This window comes from Aspergillus tubingensis (genome assembly GCF_013340325.1).
Source record: "Aspergillus tubingensis WU-2223L DNA, scaffold_9, whole genome shotgun sequence".
Lineage (NCBI taxonomy): Eukaryota > Fungi > Ascomycota > Eurotiomycetes > Eurotiales > Aspergillaceae > Aspergillus > Aspergillus tubingensis.
In genome coordinates this window covers 862,493-887,961 of record NW_023336283.1, presented here as the reverse complement: position 1 = coordinate 887,961, position 25,469 = coordinate 862,493, and the positions used below count along the sequence as shown (strand labels likewise).

The following is a 25,469-nucleotide window of genomic DNA, read 5'->3' as shown; positions in this document are numbered from 1 at the left end:
ATGGATTTCATCCTAATGTGCAAGCATTATAGGTTCATTTGTTTTTATATGCTTAGAAGTAGCATATTAAATTGAACCTAAGTAATCAAATGAAAGCTTGCTAGTCCTGACCTACTGATCAGATAAAAACTTTGTCTGGCGGCCGTAACATGGTGGACAACCATCTTCATAGCTTTAACGATTTCTCAAGTGTATTTTACAAGGGCGCGTCAATATATGCATGCACTTGAGCATCCCCCCCTCTAATAACTGTGAGACAAGGAATGATGAACAGGGCAAAGCTCAATGATGATCCCAGTGAAGCTCATTTCCGGATTATTTTACAATGAATAGACATTCTCTGCCTTGTGTGTCTTCATTGCTTCTATGCAAAGACTCGATAATAGCAATTAAGCTTTGTAGCGAAATGAAGAGTCATAGTACTGGTGGATGATGAAAGGTATGAAAGAGAAGGGCGGACTTGTTGGTACACTGTAAGCTATTCAGACGACAAGTAATACGATCGGAACAATCTCCGCGGTCAATAGAATGAAGCGAGTATTCTATATAAATATGCAAAAGTAATCTATATGCAACCTATCGGTTTTTTGGGTGAATGGGAGTCACATGCTGAAAAAGTTCGTGGCGGGCTGAGTGATAAATATCAGGGTCCTCTAGGCCTCGGAAGCACATGCTATCACACGGTGGCTTGACTTAGCACCAACCTTTGCAAGGAACATGAACCCTGTTAGATTAAATGGTTAATATGATTCTGAGCCACAAGGAAGAAATGCAGCCCGCCCAGCTGCAAATGTATTAAAGGGACCGGGTCACTATTCCTGATGAGGCAATTTGGAAGATCATCAATCAGCTTGATTCGTAGAAGCAATAATAGCGTCATGCGGGGACCACGACAGTCAGCACCAGTAAATTAGCTGTACAGGGTGAATGTAACATCAATCGGAGAAGGCTGGCAGCTAAGAAGCGGGGTTAAAATGAGGTGATCGAGTCATTATCAAAACTGTGTATAAATCAAATGCATGGGTGTTGACCGAGTCATTCTGTAGTTGCCAAGTGAGCACCACCCACAAACATGAACTTCTTGTACCTTCTCACCCTACTTTTCACTGCCACAGTAGCAGTAGCTACTGCAACACCGGCGAAAGTCCTTTCACCAACCAAGCGAGACGGCTCCAGCGTCGTCTCCGCCGTGAACACCATCTCTACCCAGCTTGTTACCCTCAATACCACCGTGAGCAGCTACCCGGGCGGCATTGAAGGAACATTATCTGCGCTCCAGATTCAAGCGGAAACCATCCAGCTCGAAGTCGATCTGAAGACCGCAATCAAAGTGACTCGGCAGTCTGCCAATTTCACCGACGCCGAATCGCAGAAGGTAGCGGAAGCTTTCGTTACGCTGGAGCCACAGATCGCATCTACACTGGCGAACATTGTCGCGAAAAAGTCTGATTTTGACGATGGGTTGTTGGGAATCGCGTCATTGAGCTTTCTGGTCAAGTTTGATCTGCAAGAGTTGAGCATTCTGTCGAAGGCATTGGGGTCAGCGGTACAGGACAAGCTGTCAGGGACGTATGCGGAGTTGGCACCATTGATTCTTAATGAGATTTCGACTGCGTTCAAGAAGGCAATTGCGGCCTATTCATAGAGTGGAGGATGGGTGATCTTCAGTAGGGTGAAACGATGCAATAAAACCTACGCTCTATTCATAGTTAAGACTTCTTGTTTGCACGTGTCTCTAGACTTTCTAAACAATGCATGGTAATAGGAGCAGAAACCAAACTTCTCACAGTAGTATTGCCTCCATTGTCGATCAAATCAATATATAATTGGGGAAACTTGGTTGTTTTGCCAGATATCATAAATGTACCGGGTCATTTGTGATGATATATTATTTATTTTGTTGATTGGAAACCCCTGTCTTAGACACAAGGTACGTCATGAGAGCACGATGCACCAAAAAAGCCTTAGCAAGGCAGCAGTGGGCAGGGTGTCTTTTCTTCGGCCTGGACGGCAAGATAATAGTTAAGTTGATTGACCATCACATGATAAGGTAGTTGTGTATTTTGTACAGGACACTCCATATATGATTATGAATGGTGCGACCGATGTCGGACAGGAGGTACCTGCAAGGATATGCAGTGTTCAGCTGAAATCCACACCTTACGCACACGGCCTCAAATGAGGAGCATCCGGAGATGTCCTAGGTCAGATTCGACGATCAGATACCCTAATCATGGCATGCAGTATGGAATACTTTGGAAGTGGCGAACGTAGACCAATAGACCCACTCCAGCTGAATAGATCTCTCATTCCGGTATCTACAAATTGCAAATTTCAGATTACGTACGAAATCCAGCCACCTTCAGTGCCGATCGGCGAACCACGCAATGCATTTATCCTCTCCGCGCTCTCTGGCTGGGTGCACTTAATACTTCGACAAAATTACAGACTTTTAGCTTTATCGAACCCATATTTACGTGTACCACACTCCATGAGATGGGAAGCTATTTCAGCGCTGGAAATACACCTACAGACAAGGCGCTATGTTGCGCCTGGAAAATCAATCATGCAGAGGTATGCGGATACGTATGGGAAGGGGAAGGGATTTATTGGGGAGTTGAGGAAGGGGTCTAGAGTTAGTGGTGGTAAGAGTTAGTTCTGGGATGATTGGTTATTGATCTTCATCAAGCGAGTCCAGTGGTTATCGACTGTGTGTTTATTGGCAAGCGGCATTTCTGATTTCACCTTCATGCGACGCGGAAAAATGAGAATGTAATCGTAACAAAATAATCACTTCACTGAGGCATTCAAGTTTACGAAATAGGAAGAAGAAAGAGAGGACCAAAAGAAACATCCATTGTCAGAGACAGGCTTCCTGAGCGCAAACGTATCATATCTCGAGTCTGACGTCTTGACCATTCGGCAACACTAACTAATGATGATGTTAGTAGGGAAACTACACACTATTCAGTTAGTATATTATTCACAGCTTAGATACTAGCTACAGTCCAGGCGTAGAAGCGGAAATAAATATCACAACTTGACGTCCGATCGTCAAGATTGAGCCAGTGAGATTGGATTAACAGTCGAATTTACAGTAGCAGTTTAGATCTTCTCCGCGGGCGGATAAAGCCCCCCTTTGGATGACTTATTCCCCAGTTTGCCATGACCAAGATAGTTGGTTTGTAGAAAGTCGACCGTTTTCTCGGAATCAAGTCCTCGCTCAGCGATATAGTGCTTTTCGATGAAAGCAACGGTGTCAAGTCCAACCGCTGTAGCAATAACACAATCAGCATAAACTGCAAAGTTAGTAGGGTACAGGGCATGGCATACCATCCATCATCTTGCAAGGCAGTGTCCCTCCCTTCACAAACATCTCAGACCATAGTGAGTCAATCTCACTCGGTGTCGAAACACCCTCAGCCATGATCGTAAGAGCCTCGCGCTTAACAGCCGCCCACATACGGTTGAAAATAAACCCAGTGGATTCCTTCCTCGCAATGTAAGGCTTGGTAGCCACTTCCTTGGAGCGCTCAGCTATGAACTGAAGGATTGATGATTCTGTGAATCCATCGGTCATCAATTCCACAATCATGACCTGCGGAGGCATGTAGTAGTGCATGTTCATGATACGAGTCTTTGTTGCGACTGACACCTTGTCCAGCATTTCTGAGGAGCGATAGGAGGATGAGTTGGTTGCCAGAATGCAGTCTGTCGGAGCATGTTTCTCTAGCTCTGCGAAGGTGTCGATCTTGAGTTGGAGTACTTCAGGAACGCACTCTATGACGAGCCACGCATTCTCTATCGCCTGTGCCAAATCCTCAAAAGCTGTGATGGGGCCGGGGCTCGCTCCTGTATGTATCGCATATGAGGCGACATTCTCATTCACGTAGGTGATGCAGTCTGCGCGCTGCTGGGCGCTCGGGTCGCGGACGTGGACGTTGTAGCCTGCTGATGCCCAGATGCAGGCTGGAAAGTTGATTAGCGGTGTCATGCATTGTTTGTCAATCTGGAGGCCAGGATATTCTACCGATACGACGTCCTAAAACACCACCACCGAGAACTGCTACAGGACGTTCGCGGTAGTCCTTAGGTGGTTGCCAGGTTGGAGTCATTGTTGCAGGTATGGTTGGTGTATGGTCCTCTTGGTTTGATGTCTTGATTGAAGTTGAATGTAAAGTTAGAATCTATTGTATATCCAGAGAGCTCGTCGTAACCTATAGAAAGGGCACTTTCATCTTTTAAGCAAATCTGATGCATCACCGAATCCACTCTCTCTCCAAGAATGGCAATGCCTGGTTCTACATCCATCAGGTATGTCCCGAGTTAACCGTGGCTTCTGAACCACCGAGGGTATTCCTTGATAGGGCAGCTTTGAGTATCCTCGGATCTCCTAAACATTGCTGTTTCAAATTGATGCACCTTAGTGTCCCATGGTGCCCTGCTTTCGTATTGCCATCCTCGATAACATCACCGCTGCGGCGGGTCTAGACTGGTTATTTACCTCGGAAAGACGTCCCGGCTCCTGCGTTCCGATTGGCGGGGACGGATCTAATTCGGGGGTGCTCGGCATGCCGACACTTTTCACCTCGGAGAAATTCAACCAAGGTAAGTGGGCACCTTTAGGGAGAAGGTGCACGCATACTCCTACTTGTTACGGTAAGGCTAAACGTTCAAGCTAATCTGATTTTGGCACTACTGTGTCTTCAATGCTTCACTAAAATAACTTTCTCCGAGTGTGGAAATGAAGTAAATTGTTGTTCTCTTACATTCTTGCCTCACGCTCTAGCAGAGTCGGCTGTGGCTTTGTTTAAGCGGAGTTAACATTATTCTAATATAATAATGGATTATCAAAGCCGCACGACTCTATCAGTGCAAATATGAACCAACAAGCGGGTTCATAAAGGCCGAAATTCAGGGATGAGGGAAGCCAAATGAATTGTATGATCTTAATAAACTTAATATACATAAGTCTAATGGGCAAAATGCAGGATAAGTGCTCAAGAGAGCGTTCTAAAAGGAGAAGATTTGATCCGTCATTTTCGCCACCGCTCCTGGGGATTGAAATCCTAGACCAGCCAAACCTTTCTTGGCAGCATTGACCATGCCAGGAGGACCACAAAGCATGATCCTAGTGTCTGGACCAGGCTCTGGGAGCTTTTCACGCATCACATCGGGCGTCACGTAGCCCTTGCCATACTGCCAGTCATTCGGAGGCTGATCCAACATGTACCAGATTTTCAACGATCTTGGATACGCAGATGCAAATGCTTCCAGCTCTGTTCGCAGGAGAATATCATCTTCCGTACGGTTGGCGTAAACAAGAGAGATCTCGGTGGTATCCTTGTCGTCTTCACAGATTGCGCGAATAAGTTGGAACATAGGTGTGATCCCCGTGCCGCCAGCTATCATGCCGATCTTTTTGCAGAGATTCCTCTTGTATCGCATCGCGCCTTTGGGCCCACGGAAGAGGACTTTGTCACCGACATTGAGGTTGGCCAGGTACTGGCCTGTGAGCAAGCCATCGGGGTAACACTTGATAACCAACTCCAGTCTACCCAAGTCAAGATTGTTTGACGTCGGGGTGTATGATCGCGAAACGGATTGGCCGTTGACGGTTGCTTTGATGGCGACGTGTTGCCCGATAGGCAGACCAACCACATCCCCCTTGCGAGGAAGCTGAAAGACGAAGCGATAGACGTTGGGGGCAAGCAGTGTCTTTTCGACGAGTGGTAAGCTCTTGTATTCTTTCGGTTGAAGGAAGCCAGGGACAAGGTGAGGGTCTGGCCTGTGTATAGTCTTTCTTTTGATTCGAGGTGGGTATTTCGTGAAACCCGACTCAATCTCCGTGAGCTTCGAAAGGCGAGAAGCAACCATGCCGCCTAGTACAGCACAGATACAGGCTGTGGCGGCTGCTCCAGTAGCAAAGCCTCCATGAGGTAGGGATGAAGACAACCTGATTGATGACAGGGACGGCAGGCTGGGAAGAAGCTCAGCTAGATGATGAAGGCTGAGCTGTTGTCTGAAAGCTTTGGACGCAAGATAAAGCGAGGCAACCGAGCCAACAGTGAGACCAACAGTACGAGTAGCATCGTAACCATCCTTCTTTTCAGGTGATGACACCGATGTTGGCTGGATAAGTCTAACAGCTGTAGGAGCCTTGTATTCCACCGCATCTTGCAATGTCCCGATCAAGAAGGTATCCAGAATCTCATTTGCATCCTCTGAATGGCCCACGTCTTCATACGCCGCCGTCGCATCTTGGCCAGCAACATCAATCAGGAGATCGGCACCGCCAGGGTGATCCTTTACGTAGCTTGTGACATCGTACACTAAGCTCGGCACATTAGTGTGCTGACAGCGCGAATGTTCAGATATTTTGAACACTCACCTTTTCCGTGGATAGCAACCCACAAATCGGACTTGCTATTGTGTGAGCCAACCTCCTCCAAAGAAAATGTCTTCATCGTGGTGATTGCAATGTTCAGATTATGACAAACTTGGTGACGGGCGTGTGCGGAAGTAAATGCTTCTAGAGCTGGACAGCAAATTGGATGCGCTTTAAGAGTGATGACCTGCGGTTCTATTTGTATGCGAATACTTCTGAGACATACCTAATCCCACGGTTGCAAAACATAAACTGTCAGTGTGGATACTACCAATTTAGTTGGCGTTACACCATTCCGAGGAAGAGCTTGCCGGTCTGGCCATTCATCCGTCCATCAGCTCCGAACCTCGGATGGTGACAGATCCTTCCGAGGAACACTCATGCCACGCGATATGCGAACCTTTACAGCACATCTGCACTACTGCTTGAGCACTTGGATTGTATGTGGGTCGAGCAAAAATTGACCGAGCATCAGGATGTCTGCGGGACGCCTTGCCGTTGCGAAGATATATAAGTGTCATCATGCTAGGCAAGACTCAGATTTGTAGAACATCAGCCGGACAACCACAGTATCAACAATGCCTTCGCAAACATTCTATCTTCTTGGGGAAAGCCCATCGTCTGCAAGAGAAATTCAGTTTGACTCATCCGCAAATGTCGATGATTTGAAACATTTGATTGCTGCACACTTTGCAATCGTTGAGCCAAGTGGTTGGTAGCCCCTGCCGCAGGGCTACCGCCACAGCGGCCAGGCTAAATCCATACCAGCCTTCGCTCATGCCAGACCTTTTAGTAGGCAAGGTTTGCTTCTTATAAGGTGAGATTTCGGCATGTACCACAAACAAGTCTCACTTTGTAAGGAACAAATCTTACCTGAAAGTGGGCAAAGGCGCTGTGCCAAGAGCGAAGGCTGGTGTGGGGGCAGCCTGGTTGCTGTGGCGGTAGCGTCATCCTCACAATAGTTCGTTCTTTTACTGACGTTCAATACGTAGGAATTGGCTTCCAAGGGGACAAAGCTGTCTTGAATGAGCTCTCAGAGGTGCTGGCAGCACCTGGCCCTGTACCCCTCACAATCGACGGACACGCCGTGCGCGACCCTCCCTGTCCCAGGGAATTACCTTTCGTCGGCACCTTTTTCGAAGTTTACCCCGACCATCTCGGAAACCATCAGCGACTCTTTGAACGATATGGCCCCATTGTGAAAACAAATAACTTAGGTCGCGTGACCTACCAGACCAATGATCCAAGAATAGCAGCGATTGTCTTTGCCGAGTCGGATTTCTTTACCAAGAAGATCAATGAAGCGCACCCCTTGGCGGGGCTTAAGACCCCCTCTGCTGGCATTTTCCTTGGAGACACTGATACCGAAGAATGGAGAGTCACTCACAAGTTCTTGCCTCCTGCCTTGGGCCCGAAGGCGGTCCGACACTACGCCCCAACGATGCAGAAGACAGTCGAAGACTCGTTCAAGGTTTTTGACGCGCTGGATGAACAGGGCGAGGCTTGGAACGTGTACCAGTATATGCTCAAGCTAGGTTCACAGGCGGTGGGAAAGCTCGTTTTGGGGCTCGACTTTCAGCATTTTGAAGCACCGGATGCTCCAGTTCATGAGATGGTCCATAATATCGCTGAACTGCTTTCTCTCAATAAGAAAGTTACATCCATGGGTAATTGGTATGCTGGGTTGCCTTTTGGCGACCCAAAGCGACTCCGAACTTTGAAAACCAGCATCGAGGACATGGTTGCGCAGTCGATGGAGGCGGCTTCGCGGGGAGGCAACGAGGATTTGCCATTGCAAGATGCTGCTCTGAAAGCAGACAACATGGTTGGTAGGTACATTCGTTGATTCTTAGTGGTATGTCCAAGAGATAGGAGAAAGCTGACCTGTAGCAGACTATGCCATTCGTGCGACCGATAACAAGGGCGAGAAGCTGCCAAAGTCGAGTCTAACCTGGGCACTAGTTGTTGCCACTGCCGCTGGTTTCACTACAACAAGCTCTCTCCTCTCCTGGCTCATTTACGGTCTCTGTGTGTACCCAGGCATGCAAGAACGCCTTCTCCAAGAATTAGTGGATCATGGATTTGACGAAAATACTGAAATCACGGCTGATTTCACCGACGAATTAGAGTTCCTTGATAAATATATTAAAGAAACGCAACGCCGCCACAATCCATCCTTCCAGCCGGGCCGAACAGCAAAGGTTGACCTGGTCTTACCTGGAGGATACAGGCTGCCCAAAGAGTCAGTTATAGTGCCCGCACTGCACCATATTCACAACCATCCTGATCTTTGGGACAACCCTGCTCGATTCAACCCCGACCGCTGGGACACCGAGGAGGTAAAGTCCAGGCACAAGGCGGCATATATTCCTTTTGCAACGGGCCCGCGCATGTGTATTGGATTCAACTTTGCACTCCAAGAGGTCAAGGTCTTCTTACCAAAATTGGTCTACCGCTATAAGTTCTCCTTGGAGGACAACGGGCCTATCGAGTATGACCCCATGTTTCAGCTGATCAGGCCCAACAATCTGTACGTACGCGCAGAACGGCGGGTGAGATGGCCACCAAAGTCGATGCCAACAGCAGCATAGAATTTCTGTATCCCTAAACGCCGTTGAAGCAAAGAGGACCAAGCTCACCGCCATGGACGAGCTGTACCCACGAGAGTGTGCTTGTATATAGTTAGATTACTTACCACATAGAATATATGCAATTTGACAGCACTGTCCCTTTTTCCTTGCAAGGTTGTTTTGGACTTTACGTTTTAGGTGGGAGGAGGGGCTTTTACAATCTGTCTTAGGTAGCATTAACTAAGTCGATTGCATTGAAGGTGTGGTTTTTTCCTTCCCTAAGTTATTAATAATTGTTCGTCTCTCACACGTGTACATGGCTATAAATATATGAATCTACTTACCTACCAATGCCGTCGTAGGTCCTAATTCAGGATCAACATCCAACAGTCAGCTACGAAGGACCCAAAAGCCTCTTTGCTAATAGTCCTCTACAACGAACAGGCCAACTACCAGGTTAACCCTGAGTCAGTACTAGTAATCACAATTTCAACCAAGGAGACATCTTCGAGGCACCATGAAGGGTGTAACTCAAGGAGAGGTGCAACTGAAAGACTTTAGGTAAAACGAATATATGTTTAAATCTATGGTACTTTTGCTGTTAGCGATAGTACAAGAACGGCACGATGAAGAGTGTGCTGGACCATAGGTGGAGTCCAAATAGCGAATGCCATGATTTGACATGCCGAGATTCCCGAGCCCCGACCTGTTTTCGGCATGCCGAGCTGTACCCCACAGCGGAAGCATATCCTCCAATCGGAACGCGTGAAATCTCAACAATCTTCCGAGGTTAGTATCTGCCTGATACATCATGATTCCTGCCACAGCCACAGCTTCCTCGGATGACCGCAGGCACCAGATAGATCCTCGACAATCAGACGCTAGAATGCCCACCAACCAACAGAAATCAACGCCTAGGCGCCACCAGCGATCGACAATTGCCTGTGAGACCTGCAGACTTCGCAAAGTGAGATGCAGTCTCAACATTACCGGTATTCCTTGCATCGGGTGTGCACAGGATAACACACAATGTATTGTGGATCCGAAAAGACAGGAAAGGTGGGCGCGAGTTTATCATCGTATTGATATGCCAGACTGACTGAGAGTTATTTTTTCAGGCTTCGCCGCACTCGGACGTCTAGAGTTCAGCAACCTCATACCCCTTCAAACAACGTCCTGCCGGGTGTGAGCCGCGCAACCCAGCCCCAGGTTATCTCGTCGCCTGCTCCTGATTATTCCCGAGAGACGATACATCAATACGCGACCGATCCCGTATCCAGAAGGGGCACACCTTTACTGCCCAATGACGCAGAAAGCGAGGAGCGTTATGGACTTGAGATTGCTGCCGCTGCGTTGGGACAGCCTCAAAGAGCCGGCAGAGTGCCTTTCTACTCCGGTAAGGACTCAAATTACAGCGAGTACCAGCTTGGTCGACACTAATCCCATATAGGAGCAGGAACTGGACCAACATCTGCTTTGGAAATATGCTTTTCCGACCAGTCGCTGTCGAGACATTTCCTCGTGCCGTCGAGCCCAGCTGTTCATCTGGCGGAGGAGGATAAGAAGTATCTCGAAAGCAAGGGTGTATTCACAATGCCGGGCTCAGCAACATGCGAGAGCCTTTTGCGAGCCTACTTCCATCACGTACATCCGATCATGCCGATACTTGAACCAGACGTAATTCTCGAACACCACCTCACCGGCCGATTACCGGAAAACAACGTCTTGATATTTTGGTGCATCTTTTTCGTGGCGTCGAATGTAGGGGTCACCCTGGAAGCTCAGCTTGCAGCTCAACTGACAACAATTTGCAGTTTATTGCTCCCGATGTATACGAGCAGGAAGGGTACGGATCGCGCAAAGAAATGAAGGCGGCGATGTACTCTCGAGCAAACGTGAGTGCTTATCTGATGAGGATCACTCGACTCCGCTTGCTGATAACTGGCCAATGAAAAGTGCATGTACAATCACGGGGGAGAAATGGACAAGATCATTCTACTGCAAGCATCGTTGCTGATGGCGTTCTGGCATTCCGAAGCCGACGAACACACACAACCATGGTACTGGATGGGTATTGCCATCAGCTTTTGCCAAATGTTAGGCCTTCATCGAGATCCTGATCTATCCACTTACAATTCCTCGATCACGGATCGCCAGCGACACCTCTGGCGAAGATTATGGTGGACTTGCTTTTCGCGCGATCGATGGTTGAGTCTGACCCTGGGCAGACCGTTGCGAATCAACCTCCACGACTGCGACACGCCAATGCCGTCTGCCAACGACTTTTTGAGCGATGTTGCAGGCCTGTCTCCACAAATGACATCCTACTTACCAGAGAATTTGGAAGAATTGGCCAATCATTGGGTCAAGTACCTGGAAATCAGCGCTATGCTAGGCGACGTGATTAGCATGCACTACCAGGCGAGGAAGCCTAGGCCGTCTCTACAAGACGTCAAGGACATGGAAAATAGAATAGCCCAATGCACAGTTCCAGAACAAGACAATCCGAGCTTATCTCGTGTGGCTATTTTCAGCATCTACCACCTTCAGTTGCACTATCAGTGAGACGCGAGCCCCTGTACCGTACATGATGATAGACTAATCGATAACTGTTCAGTGCGCTTGCGGGAACATTCTATCGCCCATTCACTACCACGTTGCCGGAAGACCTCGACCCAGGTGAAAAAGAAAGCTGGCAGCATCGTATGCGACTGAAGGCCGACGCAGCAGCTTCTCACACAAATACCGTCGTCGAAGCTATTGCCCAAGACGGCCTGCTTGAATTTGCGGGGCCCATGACGTACGTAAATCTTGTCTGCCTCTGATTTAGAATAAAGACTTTACTGACCATTGTGGGTTAAAAGGCCTCCACTCCTCGTCCCAGCAATGCAAACAAACCTCCTCAACTGCAAGATCGGCAATTCTTTATCCAAGCGCCTCCGCTTCAACAAACTTAGCATGTGCATGATGGTTATGGAAGAGCTCCAGAAAACATACACCGTTGCGTCCATTTACCGCGCCATCTTTGCAAAGGCCATTCAGCTGCTCTTCCCAGAGAACACAGAGACTACTTTTCTAGGACTCCCTGATACTGACGCAAATAATAATCCAGCCGATACGTCGCGGTTGGAAGGGGCTGGTGAAGTTGCGGGGACAGCGGAAATCGGGGCAGTCAATGCGCCTGGCTATAATGATATCTCGGCGGACGATTTTGTTGATCTGCTCATGGACGAAGCTTCGATATTTAATTTTTGGGATACGTGGACTCGAACATGACTTAATGCTATCAAAAGTTACCTTCAGTATGATTTGAGAGGAAATTGCAGTGTTTACTTCCGAAACATTGGAAAAATCGTCATGTAACTACGATGCTACTCGTCTCGGACTATATGTCGGATCCAAGTGGAGTCCACCGACCACAAGGTCACCACAACCATGAAACCATCCATCAGCCACTACAAGAAACCAATGAGAGAAGATGCGAAGAAAAACAAAAACAAAAGAGAAATACATACAACAGAAGGGATTCGCTGGTGGTCACCCACCCAACTACTAACCTCCCGGCGTGTGGCTTAAGTATGGCTGAGCGGACGGGAAGCCCTGTTTTCCACACCCTGTGGTCGTATGTACTTATCTTATCTGAATGGGGACTTATATGTGGCATTTGTTCAGTGTTGAGCTATGTACTCTCAGTAGCCATCTCCCCGTCGGCCTTTGTTTATGCCGGATATTCTCCTTGATGTGACAAACGTGGCAGTTGATATAACAGTAATTGTGGGCGGTTGCCAATGCTTGCTGGACCTGGATTTCGTCTCGGTTCGATTGTGATTGAAGGCGAGATGCTGAAGCATTATGTTGCACAAACGGACCGCTGTCAGTGAAGTCCAGTTATTCAAGGTGGTAATGATACAGCCTCCTTGTTCAGGATCCCTTTAATCGCTCGCAGCAGCGCATCCACATCAGCATTGGGGTATGTAGAGTAGATGGGCTTAGCAGGTTGAGGTATATTCGAGGGCCGGCTTAGGTGAGAATTGACGGTTTGATTTCAGCGTCTGATATGTTAGCATTGTGTACTTCATTGTATGATTAGTCAGTAGTGTCTTGAGTTGGAGGGCCTTTGAGTGTAAGGGTGGTGGTAGGTAAGAAGAGAGAATCTCCAGTTAGAGATTCTCTCTTCTTAGAGCAAATTTCTCTCGTCACCGTAGGCAATGATGATACGCATGGGCGGAAATTGTACTCGCCGCTACGGCGCCTTATGGTAACGCCATTAAAGTACCTGCTGTTGCTGTATAGGTAACAGCGGCTATGTCATCATTATCCTCAATACTCAGTGGAAGAACTCGAGTGCAAAGACTATGGCAGTAGCATCATGCAGACAAAGTCAAGCCTTGGATACTGCTCAAGAAATGATACACTGTGGTCATCCTTACTGTAGTCACTGAAGGCAGCACTTGAGTATGAATAACCAGATGTAAGATCTACAATATTAATCAATTGGGGCGGGTAGGGAGCCTTAATATGCAATACGGTAATCATGGTTTGGTGAATCTTCTGTGGTAGGGGTTACATCATTGTAAAACGATAGCCTGCTTGACTGATGCTCTGTGATATACTACTACAAGACTTACAATAGTTAGACAGCATAAAATCCACTTAAGCCACAGATATAACTTGTGCCCCCTGATACCTATCAAACGTGTACTGCACCATCAGCTTCGGGAACTCAAATATTTCCAAATATTTCATTAGCCAGTCTCAATCACAGCCTACCATTTATTCCACCCCCTAACTAATTCAGCGACAGTATCATCAAAGAATGTTGGGACAGATATCTCTCCGTCGCCTGGCTGACTAGACGCGATATATCGTTTTTGGTCTAGCGGTTAGTGCTTCGACAAATAATTACACTGATAGTCAAATAAAAGGCATACTGTAAATAATGGATGCGCTAACCGATAAATCAAGGACAATATCTCGCGTAAGTTCAGCGAGCCGACGGAGAGAGATTTGTCCTAACAATAGGCATCGAGTCCCACTGTAGACAAATGTCTGACTATTAGTACCTCTTCTGCTAGTCCGCTATGGCGATTATGCGGTATTCACTGTTTTGTTGCTCAAGATCTAAAATTAGCTATAGCGCGTCAGCAACGAGTAGCCGCTGGAACCAATCTCCGTCAACGTGCATCATCATTAAATGTACAAGCAAGAGTATATATTTGTGCCAGCCCATTCCCCATTTCTGATTCCTCCTTTCCACCTTCCACTTTGAGACCCTCGAAACTGCCTCCAGCTAATCACGCCATGGAATCCGAAAGGCCAAAGTATCAGACCATGAGATCAAGAATGCCGGGATCTCAGACCATGAACGCAAGCCGTCGATCATTCTTGGTCCCCCATCTGAGTGAAGAAAGTCGGGAATTTTTCACATGCGTCTTTATTGGCATTTTATTGATATTTATGTTTCTTTTGGGCCTGGTAATGATATTGTATGTACTTCACTCCCATGACAAACGGGGCATGTTGGGAGGTATGGACGGCTAACATAATTGGGCATATCAAATCAGTGGTCCCCTCATTAATGAACCCAACTGCGTTCTTTATAAACAGAATGATGGTGGTCAACTCCTAAAAGCTCTATATGAGCATCGAGGCCATTTCAAGATTATATTCGGATAAGTCTCGATTAGTCCGGATCCTGGGACCAACAACATCCAAGCCCAAGGGATGAGGAAACTCCTGCTGCGGCAGCCTTTTGCTTTTTTTATCCCTTGATAACTAGAAATGATCAAGTGATATAGATCTGTGATATTGGGCATATGGTCAGGGTCGTCAAGAATCTAGCCTTTCCTGGTTGGTCAGATGTTTGTCTTTTCTTTCTCTTTCTTTTCCTTCTTTTGCTTCTACTGTCGATGTGATACCACCCTCACGACCTTCCACGAGGTTTGACTGCTAGCTTTATCTAAATGAAATCAACTGGGGCTGCGAAGCTACGCAAGCAAGAGTCTTTGTAGTAATGAGCGACAATTGAAACTGCATCTGATAGATAAATGTAATCTCCAGGGAGAAGTACTTGACAATATTGAGCCTCAGTTAATGTCATTGTCGTGGACATGTGGGTACCACCCTGTGTTGTTGAGGACGGCTGACCTTCTGCAGTAGACGCTGGCCGCGTATAGGTGAGCCGAGTTGCCTCTTACTCTTATTCACTAACCAAAGGGCCAAAGGCTAAGTAGTAGCGATCTACATTCCGAATGACTTTACTACCTGAGTCCCACGCGGATAAAGAAACAATGAAGCAATCCCTTTCTACTGCTGCTACCCCAACTCGGTTCAATCTGGTCGACTGGGGGCACTTCGTGAATCCGCCACACACTCATGGGGACGTATTTATGTGTGAAGCAACGATAACATTGGACTTCACCGTAAACTGCGGTTAGTTCAAGGCTCTGACTTCGCTTTACCTGCAGTTTCTACTTCATGTACGAGCACACGAAGTACTGTGAACAGATTTTCTGACAAATTGGATACTAATCAAAGTGATGTAATAATTATTATAGCAGAAATTACGATTTTGCGTATAAACCGAGACAAGGGGAATACATTGCCCACCCCTCAGGACACGCGCACGCTCGGAGGAGCTAATGTAAACATCATATCAGCATTACTTAGACGTCATTAGCGCTTCACCCCGCTTTCCCTTCCCTACTAGAGTAGGAAGATTCAATGACCAAAAGGGCATTGTTGCGCCACCCAGACATCATGTGAGGTGGTGGGCGGCAGGGGGGGAGGCATAGATCCATAGTTCTTAGTGGTGGATTTTAGCTTCGAAGAGAGGTTAGACCGGACTACATGGCCTGTCACTTTCGAAAACCTACATTGTGGCTGTCCCTTTTTGGGCAAGTGTGGGTAGCAACCGAAGGTACCAGTGTGGCTTAGTAGACCTTTTGGTGCTCACACAGGCGGTGCACGTCTTACTTGAGTTCATGGTACCATTCTGGTCGAGGCCGTCATCATTCGTTATTGCCGGTTGCCGTTCGCCTATAAAATAAGACCGATTATCCTTACCCTGCAATTCTTTTACTGTTTTCCTAACAGACACTCCCAGCAGACCTGACTATGGAAGCGTGCAGTTCATCAGGGCCGAATTTGGTCTTCAGGTGTCTTTCAGCGACAATGCCCTTTTTGAGATACGAGGACTGGCGTATCTTTACATACGTTCTCTTCTTTGCAGCTCTATTCGCGGCTTCTAAACTATTCAGATTCAAACTGAAGTATACTCCCATTCCTATTGCAACAGGGGACTTATGACTAACGGCATTTATTGTACTCATATAGTCACCAGGCGCAGCCTGAAATGCGTCATTTGCCAAACCGGCAATGTCGGTGCACTTCTTAGAGTACTGTTACTCAGTATCATGGTCGTGCAATCCAATTTCATCTTGTGGACTCTCAACCACTCGTTAGCTTTCTTGGACTGACGGGGCGTTCACTGTTGCTACGAATGTCATACCTTCACACAGGATTTTACAATAGTTTTATTGCTAACTTGATCTGCCCTTTCAATGCTTTTGTCTTTCCGGTGTTTTCTTAAATAAGGCATCTGTCCGGGAAGTCGAATATGCTTCATAGTCTTTGAGCTCGTTGTTGGAGTTGTTTCTTTGTCAATCAATCAATCATCACGCATCCTCAATAGATGGCACGACTTCCCCAGTACTATCAGGCCAGTAGTGCTACGGGTCAATTACGAGAGTACGAAGTTTGTCCATCTTTCGAAAAGATGTTCTTAGATCTTATGCCAGCAAGTTGCAACCAGCAGCTAAGGATTGTCTACGATAACAGATAGATGCTCTGTGAGAGTGAAATTAGTAGATCGGAGTGTAATATGATGACCAATACAGACATGTTTCCTGAAATATAGCCGACGGAACTACTTTTAGGCTTGGTGTGATTTTGGACAAGGTCCCCCAAGCTACCGATTCAAATTGAGAACTCATAATCCAACCATCCTGATGGTGGCAGCTATTTGTCTAAGCACGTGCTCTTTCCAAGGCTAGAGGACTATCCACCATAATACTTCATCCTCCGAATCCAGCATCCCACTCTACCTCGTCCCAGCTTTTCTTTCTATTGATGAAAGAAGATCCCACGGGATGACCTCCATAGTCATACTAATCCATGTTGAGGAGACCTGAATGGCAAGATACAAGTCATAATAAGACGAGTCTTGCTTTACCAGAAAGAAAGACTAGCCCACGAGAAAGTGGACACTTCGACGGCTGATAAACTAACATGTTCGACCTGGTTGACAAGTGTGTTTGTCATGCCTTATCAAGACAGAGGACGAACACCCAAGGGCAGACGACCCAAACACGCTCCCCTGAAGTGGGCGAGGCAGCACGCCCTAAGGAGAAAGAACAACCACATAGGAAGCAGGAAATGGTAAATCGGAATGGAGACAGAGGAGAAGGTGTCGCTGGCAATTAGCTGTCCATCTGCGACATGTTTTATTTATTTCTTCATCTCTATTCTATTTGAGTGGCGTGGTTAGCTGCGGTGGCAGCATGCGCTCTTAGGGGTAACTTTCCGAATTTGAGGAATCCGCCGGGGCTAAGCCATCCTCTCGCTTCAGAGAAGGGGCAGTTTAAGGCTAGGATCTTACATAGTAGGGCTCGATCAGGTATGGGAATACTATTTACTGTAGACTGAGCCGCACAACGAGGTAATAGCGAGTTAACGGCTGGCACCTTCTAAAGCGAAAGAGTCTTTCAAAATAACGACTTAAGCATAGTTCGGACAGTCCCAAGTAGAACAAACAAATCACCACCTACACTATTCCCCAGCACTCATAAAGAAGCCCTCTAGAGACAAGTATTGTCATCGTCATGAGTTTGCCTTTTTATTCTTATCCAAGATCCTCTACCTGAGGATCCCTCTAGACCCTGTCGAAGATGACTTGGACACGATATCCTTGTTGAAGGGCCCCTTCGATGCCTTGCAGCAGTCCACTCATATCGTCATTAGTGTACGTAATGTAGACAGACTCGGGAGATAGTGGACTAGGTAGACGAACGAAGTTAGTCTTAGACACCGTGTCGTCGCACGTTATGATAGGAACGGAATTAGTACATAATATAGCCACCGGCCAGAAGAGTAGAAAATGCGAGAAGGCCCACTCCCAACAAGACAATGCAGAGCATAAATTTCATGAGGTCCTCCATTGTAGGCGCCAATGGGTAAGGATCGTAAGAGTCGAACAAGGGGGTTTCCGATCTCAGTATTTCTTCCTGCAGTGTTTTGGTGCGAAATAAATCGTAGGAGGCTTTGGGATTATACGTAGGAAGACGTCGAGGCGATAGGGAGAAGTGAGTAGGGGGAAGTTAGAAGGTGGAGGCGAGGAGTAGAAAGGGGAAGGGAGAAGGGAGAATGTGCCAGGTTCCTTGAATCAAGTACACCGGCAGCGCCACCGCAAGTGGTCATGATGGCGTCGATGGAAAAGCGGATCAGCAAAAAATTATGTCTATATAACTGTTCAATGTGAGGCATTGTTCTCAAAATGCTAGTCTTGTTATCATCGTTCCGTAATACCGTGGGTGTATGCGATGTTCGTATCTATCTAACGTTTGCCGCTCAGTTATACTCCCGGGTCGTTTTTGGTAGGAACATGCCGCGCGGCGTTATAATACAACCATTATGACGACCGAAGAGCTACCGCCAAGGGATAGGTACGACTTGGTAGGTGGAAAGGAAGATTGGAGGACTGGCGCTCTTTAACACGGAACAACCCATTGCCGACTTGGATAAGAAGGCATAAACATCTCCTTCATCTCCGGTCATCTCTAGTATCTCACATTCTGCGGCCCTACTTACGTAGAGGTTCATTACTATTTCCAACCCGCCGCAGCTGGTTCCATCATGCTGCCTCCTGGCAGAAAGGTGTAACGGTCAGCTGGGGTGCCTGCTGAGCCCATCATCGCAATCCGAAACATAATACCAACGAGTTCTCCAGTAGGCACTAATTAGCCTTCCATCACTGACCGCGTCCTGCAATTGTATACTTATCTTATACCTTTTTGCGGCGCAGATGAAAACTATCTGATACAATGGAACTGGAATGAAAAGCAGATGTCCAATATACTGACGTAGGCTCTATAGTCGATAGCTAATACCGCAAGCCTAACATACATCTTAAATGCGAGAGCAAATTGCGCCCTATCATTGTGTGTGCGTGTGCGTATGCCTTTATCTATCTCCTTGATACTATTATCCCTTGAGATAGGTGTCAAAGTGACGCTGTGTATCTTACTCGTTGTATATCTTGTGTTGTAATCCTTACAATATCTCATGAATCACCGCGTGTTTGATGTTCTCCGTACGATAAACTTTAGAAAGAAATATACATTGTACCAAATTGGAATCTAAACTCCCGCTATGCCTGCATCAATGAAAGCGATTATGTCCTCTCCCAACATGACGGTGCGCATGTCTACTCTTCACTGGGAGTGTAGCATCACGACGGGAATTCGTCTTCTTCGCAACGCTAGATCCAACCCAAGCATTCCAGTTGGACAGGTCACTCACACACGTCGCGTTAATCGACTGACCAGCCACACTGGCCAGCGTCTCCCCATCCCGGGTGATACTAACCACCACCTTCCCAGTCGCACTACCATACTCCACGGCACCGTGGTAGAGTCCTGCGCCGCTGTTCCGGCCGTGTTTGGCCCAAGTAGCGCCCAACGACTTCCCTCCAACAGTGACAGTAACATTCGCATGCGAATGAAGCATCGCCGAGTAGAAGATCTTGTTCTCAGCAACTTCAGCGGGCGGGTATAGCGTCTGTCCCTCACTGGCTGTGTTACCGGTAGTACCTCCTGTGCCGCAGGACTCCGACGGGTTGGGTCGGTACCAGGTGACAATGCCTTCGTCGCCGAGAGTGGCGTTTCCTTTGACGTAAGTGTCAATCGCGAAAGGAAGAAGATCTCTCCATCCATCATGGGGCATGTTCTCGATGTAGTTTAATGGTGCACCACCGGTCGTCATGAGACTAATTGCATCTTCGCGGATGGGTCCGATGTAGTGGCTCTCGCCGTAGTCGTTCCAGGTAAGGATCTCCACCCACTCTGGCTGCAGATCCCAGATCTGCTCCCAGCGATCGTGCCACAGGCTATCACCACGCCAGAGCCAGTTCTTGCTATACGAAGCGAGGTTGGTGTAGAACCACGGAGAGGCAGGCATCATGTAAGGGATGTCGAGATCGAGGTAAGTGAGATCAGTAGCATTGCTCATATTGTTCGGACCGGAAGGCCAAGCACCCCAGCTAAAAAGGCCGTCGACGATACCTCCACCGCCAGCCTCATAGGCGCCCTCTGCGCCGAGTGATGACCAGTCCGGGACGAAGAAGCAGTCTACCTGAGATTTGATGGACTTCCAGTCCGTCGCGTAGGCGGTACCCTCGAAAGTAGAGACGAATGCCTTGCCGTTGTACTTGTAGTGGGCGGAGTTGGAGGCGTATTTGTTAAGGTAAGTGAGGATGTCAGATTCTGGCCAGGCACCGGTGCCTCCTTCGTAATCAAAGGAAAAGAAAAGCTTAAAGTCGACTTTGTTGGCTGCTTCGAACGCGAGAGCAGCCTGCGTTGCGGTGGACGAGTCACCGTAACCCATGTTCAGGGCAAATGCGTCGATATGGGCCTCCTGGGCCAGTGTCATGTCATTTTCCCAGTCTGTGAGTGTGTAGTTCCATGCGTTACCGACGATGAAGTGGGCGAACACGGCGGCGCCCAGCGCCTGCTTAGCCCATAGAAGCCCGAAAAGGGCGATGAACAAGGATCTCATCATCGTGAGGGCGTCTAGCCTATCTGCACGAGTAAAATAAAATTGAAGAATTGAGTATGAACTGTGGTAGTTCGATAAAGGAGTGACTGTGGGCAAAGAGCCCGAGTGGGTGGTGAAGGAAAGTGGGCGTGATGCTGGAACTGGTTCGGAGGCACTCGAGTCTTTATAAACGGCTCCCGTATGCGAGCCAATCAATACTCCGAACCTGGCGATGCAGGGTTGTAACCAATAGGAGGATTTTCTCTATCCCATCTGCAATATCGGGATAAACTAATGCAAGCCGTCAGGATGGTTGTGGCATGTCACAGGCCGGTTGCCATAGGGCGGGGCGTTTGCTAGATCCATTTCTGAGTGTACATCCATCGCGTGGGTCGATGTGAGGGTAATCAGGAACATTTCTTCCAGTCATGAGTCATTGCGTCGCATGCGAAAAAGCCTCGTGGGAAATTAATATGGCGTGAGAGTGTTACGGGCATTTTGGACCCCAAGTTTGTTGCTCAAGATTGAAACCATGGCGAAGGAAGAATAGTTCATTTGTCGGCCAAAAAGTAGACAAAGGATCGGAAACAAAGAACAGAAGCTTATCAGGACGATGTGGTCAGTGCAATTTAATCGGAATGATCTCATTTACGGTTCGCCAATGAACGCCGTTAGCTTAGATTCTGAATGGATCCGAAGGTGCAACGGCGCAAGGCTGTTCACACCAATGGGTAGCGGTTATGCTTAGCGCTGACTCGGTGTTGGTGGGGGCGCTGAGACACAAACACCAATGTTGATGCTGCGATAGCCCTGCACCCACGCGGATACTTGCATCAATAAATCACCATCTGGGAACACACCAATGAAAACGAACCGCAGCATGGGTGTATGGGGCCAAAAATTCTACGATGAAACGAAGTTATCCAGGGGCTGATGCAAACTGAAACAGGTTCACCAAGTCTCAACTCACCCACAGCTGACCTGTCAGAAAATTGGCTCCACTACCGCACTTACCAGTTCATGTCGCACAGCGCTTCTGACCGAGGGTTTGAAAAGGATGCAAGGTTGCTGTTAAAGGTCCGACATGAGTCCCTACTTAATTTCCTTCCAGAAGGTAACAGAGAGACAACTCCGTCAAATATGCAAGTTATGTCCACCAGGATCTACAGCTCAATATTAATACAACTTAATATAAGGCTGAATCCCAACACTTCGCCCCAAGAATCGATTTTTTGTCTCCATATCTCTCTCCGCTAGTCACTGCTAATTGGTTTGCCACCCCCCTGCGAATCTCCTTCATTTGCCCACAGGAACATATTCCTAGCAGCGTACCTGGGATCCAACATTTCCTTGCTTGACGTCTACTTTTCAAACCTACCCTGCGCTCTCTCACCGGGTCGGCCTTTCGCGTAGTATCCAGGGGTACCCCGTTACACCAACATATACGTCCCTCCATCTGCAGACGGCTAACCTTGAATCACCATCTAATTTGACCTATCTCTCGACATGTATTTCCGCCTAACTACGAAGCCCATTAGGAATTATGGCAAAGGTACGCAGAGAAACACGCAAGGAGCTGGGTTTGTCCGCCTCGTAGTCCTTTGGTGCATGTTGACAACATACTTGATTGGATTGTAACCTACTCCACAGCAATAATACTAATGCAAGTCCTTATTTCGGGCTTTGGAATTCATAACATTCAGAAATGTGAGTGTCATACGCCTAGTATCACCGACAGCGGTCGATAACATTCGTACCTGGGCCCTGGACTCCCACACCTTCAGCGTTCTCCGATGCTAAGCATTCATGGCGAGCTTTCCCATTTTTCTGGCTTGATTGATCGTATGTCTTCCCTCAAGTTGCTTTTCGGTCATACCCAGATGAAAGCGACCATGCAAAGTCGCTGTCGCGAGAAGAATTCAGTAAATTATCCACCCGTGAACTGGATCCGATGAGATGAGACTAAGGGGGCTTGTCAGCCATCATGCCTCCTATGTGAATTTTGGTAAGAGTCCTGGTCTACCTGCTGTGTATTCCTGGCAGGCGGATATGGGTTGGGGTGTCATATAAGCTGCAATTGTCTCTATTAGAGTCCTAGGCGCAGCTTATGCAACCTTCTTAGAATAAGGCGTCTGCAACTCAAACGATACTTACAGCGTAAAGCCCTTGCCAAAGATCGATATTGGTGTGTGGTTATCTTAGACTTTCGCTCGAGATAATAGTGGAGTCACAATGCCAGACTATGCGAGTCCCCAAACACAATCTACAGCACCTCTTACCGATAAACCGGGTCCATGATTTTTGGCGTAACTTCTCCGCCCATTAAGGGATGTCTCTCATTCAAGTTACTGACACGTTGACCCATTCTGAAAAGATGCTCGGCCAATCCCCACAATCAGCGAGCAAATTACCTACTCCCGATGTGTACACATCCTCACCGTTTATCCCGCCCGCCAACCCTTCTAGGTACAGATCACTCTGTTTCATGGCCTCCCAGAATTCCGACTCTTGGATACTCCCGTTCACCATGGGGCAGCGGGTCGAAGGTGTGGACGAAATAGCAGCCACATAACGGCCAGGTTCCTCTCTCAAAGAAGCGTTTTCCCTACTGCTTCTTGACGTTAGGGATGAAGAGCCCCCGCTGGTCGGAGTATATGTGGACAGCACTATATCCAACACCGACTTGAACATATAATATACATCAGGGGTCTCTCCAGCCTTTGTGACGGAAAGTCTCGACATTCGATGAGAAAGACTCTCGAGATAGATTAACATGCCTGATCGCGTCTTGATTTGGAAGTCGGTCCATATAGGGCTCATAGAAGCAAAGGATAGGAAACAGATGTCGGAGGCTGCGCTGATGGTGAGAATTAATTGGCACCAATCCCGAACCGAGAATGATATGTATTGATCCTGTGGGATGGAAAGGAAGTATTCGAAAAAAGACCGGATTTCAGCGGCGCAGGAGGTACCTTGGTCGACGAAGCGGTCGGGATTAGTTATGCTGCTCGGTCTAGGATCAAGAATTCGGAAAGGTAGAAGTGCGATATGCACTTTGAGTGATAATAGTAGAAGATGTACAGGAACAATGTGTATGTTAGTATCTTGCCTCTGGGGCTTGTAGATTTACTTACTGGTGCTGGGACCATGTACTCGTTCAAATATCTGAAGTTCTAGGCGGAGAGATTCCATCTTCTCTTCGACTCTCTGTTGTTTGGTGATTGGACATTTCAGAGGACTACATTCCATTTGGCAGCGCATTATCTCCTCGAATAGGACATGAAGTTTTGAGAGTTGAAACTGTTCATCATACGGTTGATTTGATCGCTGATTGGCATTCACTGATTCTTTGAGATACTTATAGGCGACGTCATCACCACGCCGGCGGAAGCCAACGGATAACCTGTGCATCCAATTAGACATTTGTCCCAGACTACCTGACACAGACTCACATAGATGAAAGACTAAAACACCCAAGGCAGATGTCTCGAGCAGCCTGATCGTGCATATTTTCCGTAAGCTTCATGTCAGATATCATAGTCACAAGTATCTGCATGAATTGAGAGCCCTGGCGACTGAGCGGTCGGATATGTAACGGACGCCTAGATCATAGTCAATACCATTCACCAAACAGGACCATCTATCATACCACGCCATATAAACCAGCAATCCTTGAACATAATCCATGCTCTTCTCCCCATAAAATATGACCCTCTCACTTAGCACACGGCGAAATCGTTCATCCAACCTCTTCTGCAGAAGCGGCTTTCGCGTCAAGGATACGGTCAGAATAGCCAGTAATAAAAAGGGTTGAGATGATGCCATTGACGCCGCCGTGGTCTCCTCGGGTACTACGATGAACGGGAAGTATGCCCTTTGGTGTTTGAACTGCAATAGTAGCTGTTCGGCCTCGTGCATATTCAAGTTGATCTTGCTGGACCTAGAATTACAGTCCACAGTATCACCGACGCTGGATTGGGTGTCTGTTAGGGTACGAGGATCTCCTTCGCCTAGAATCCGGCCTTGCAATACACCGCGATGCAGTTGGCGCAGCTGCGTCACCTCATCTTCTTCTCCTTTTGGCTTGTTTCGAAATAGTCCGGAGACAACATCATCGCCATGATGTGTAGAAGCCTTCACAACTCGATCATTGGAACGGTTTGCACTTCTGTCCGCGGTTAGCTAATGGCTTGAAGATAAGTTACAACATATTACTCACGTTGATGAAGGGAGACTCCCGTTAACTGCACATTTGTATCCAAGCTTTGCGCATCTACGGAGTACACAAGTCAACAAGGTTTAGCACGAGCACATTACTCCAGAATTAGTCCGTACCTTCGACAGGCGTCTATCCCGCCGCCTTTCTCGTTGGGTATACACCTGATTTTGCGCGTTCTACATGCATCGCAAGCTTTGGAGCTCCGCGGACGTGGACACATAAACTTATAATCGTCCGCCATTACTGTTACTCCCAAAATCAAGCCATAAATGAATAAGAGAACGATCGATGATGATGACGGTCAGATAGGGCGAAGGTATATATGGAAGTGCGGAGGGAAAGCTAAGCCGAGCTGACGGGCGGATGGCAAGTGTAGCCGGACCTCCCGATTAGGATTAGCGCTGATACTATGTGCTTGCTATGGCAATCAGTATATCCCGCCACCAGACTGTACTTTGCTCTAATATAGTCTCTATGCTTG

At 47.6% G+C, this 25,469-nt stretch overlaps 7 protein-coding genes and 1 non-coding gene across 8 annotated transcripts; 3 read left to right on the top strand and 5 right to left on the bottom strand.

The window, feature by feature from the left end:
* Positions 1-1,072: 1,072 nt before the first annotated feature.
* AtWU_08378 (cell wall mannoprotein 1 family protein) lies at positions 1,073-1,645 on the top strand (the record flags this gene model as incomplete). Its single annotated transcript, XM_035503486.1, has 1 exon — positions 1,073-1,645. One exon carries the CDS (start codon positions 1,073-1,075, stop codon positions 1,643-1,645), a length of 573 nt encoding a protein of 190 aa, XP_035359379.1.
* A 1,460-nt stretch (positions 1,646-3,105) lies between these two features.
* On the bottom strand, positions 3,106-4,115 carry AtWU_08377 (3-hydroxyacyl-CoA dehydrogenase family protein; the record flags this gene model as incomplete). The annotated part of the gene is made up of 3 exons (XM_035503485.1): positions 3,106-3,272; positions 3,334-3,969; positions 4,031-4,115. The coding sequence occupies 3 exons, from the start codon at positions 4,113-4,115 to the stop codon at positions 3,106-3,108; spliced, it is 888 nt and encodes a 295-aa protein (XP_035359378.1).
* Positions 4,116-5,013: 898 nt separating this feature from the next.
* On the bottom strand, positions 5,014-6,467 carry AtWU_08376 (putative cytochrome b5 reductase; the record flags this gene model as incomplete). Its single annotated transcript, XM_035503484.1, has 2 exons — positions 5,014-6,332; positions 6,392-6,467. The coding sequence occupies 2 exons, from the start codon at positions 6,465-6,467 to the stop codon at positions 5,014-5,016; spliced, it is 1,395 nt and encodes a 464-aa protein (XP_035359377.1).
* Positions 6,468-6,966: 499 nt separating this feature from the next.
* On the top strand, positions 6,967-8,979 carry AtWU_08375 (cytochrome P450; the record flags this gene model as incomplete). Its single annotated transcript, XM_035503483.1, has 3 exons — positions 6,967-7,099; positions 7,381-8,217; positions 8,282-8,979. 3 exons carry the CDS (start codon positions 6,967-6,969, stop codon positions 8,977-8,979), a joined length of 1,668 nt encoding a protein of 555 aa, XP_035359376.1.
* A 790-nt stretch (positions 8,980-9,769) lies between these two features.
* On the top strand, positions 9,770-12,234 carry AtWU_08374 (Zn(II)2Cys6 transcription factor; the record flags this gene model as incomplete). The annotated part of the gene is made up of 7 exons (XM_035503482.1): positions 9,770-10,017; positions 10,077-10,354; positions 10,409-10,719; positions 10,773-10,853; positions 10,915-11,519; positions 11,576-11,758; positions 11,823-12,234. 7 exons carry the CDS (start codon positions 9,770-9,772, stop codon positions 12,232-12,234), a joined length of 2,118 nt encoding a protein of 705 aa, XP_035359375.1.
* Positions 12,235-12,466: 232 nt separating this feature from the next.
* Positions 12,467-12,582, bottom strand: AtWU_r49. Its single transcript, XR_004775231.1, has one exon. It is a non-coding gene; the product is annotated as a 5S ribosomal RNA (ribosomal RNA).
* A 6,813-nt stretch (positions 12,583-19,395) lies between these two features.
* Positions 19,396-20,793, bottom strand: AtWU_08373 (glycoside hydrolase family 71 protein; the record flags this gene model as incomplete). Its single annotated transcript, XM_035503481.1, has 1 exon — positions 19,396-20,793. The coding sequence occupies one exon, from the start codon at positions 20,791-20,793 to the stop codon at positions 19,396-19,398; it is 1,398 nt and encodes a 465-aa protein (XP_035359374.1).
* A 3,102-nt stretch (positions 20,794-23,895) lies between these two features.
* On the bottom strand, positions 23,896-25,229 carry AtWU_08372 (Zn(II)2Cys6 transcription factor domain-containing protein; the record flags this gene model as incomplete). The annotated part of the gene is made up of 5 exons (XM_035503480.1): positions 23,896-24,172; positions 24,222-24,371; positions 24,419-24,937; positions 24,989-25,042; positions 25,105-25,229. The coding sequence occupies 5 exons, from the start codon at positions 25,227-25,229 to the stop codon at positions 23,896-23,898; spliced, it is 1,125 nt and encodes a 374-aa protein (XP_035359373.1).
* Positions 25,230-25,469: the final 240 nt, after the last annotated feature.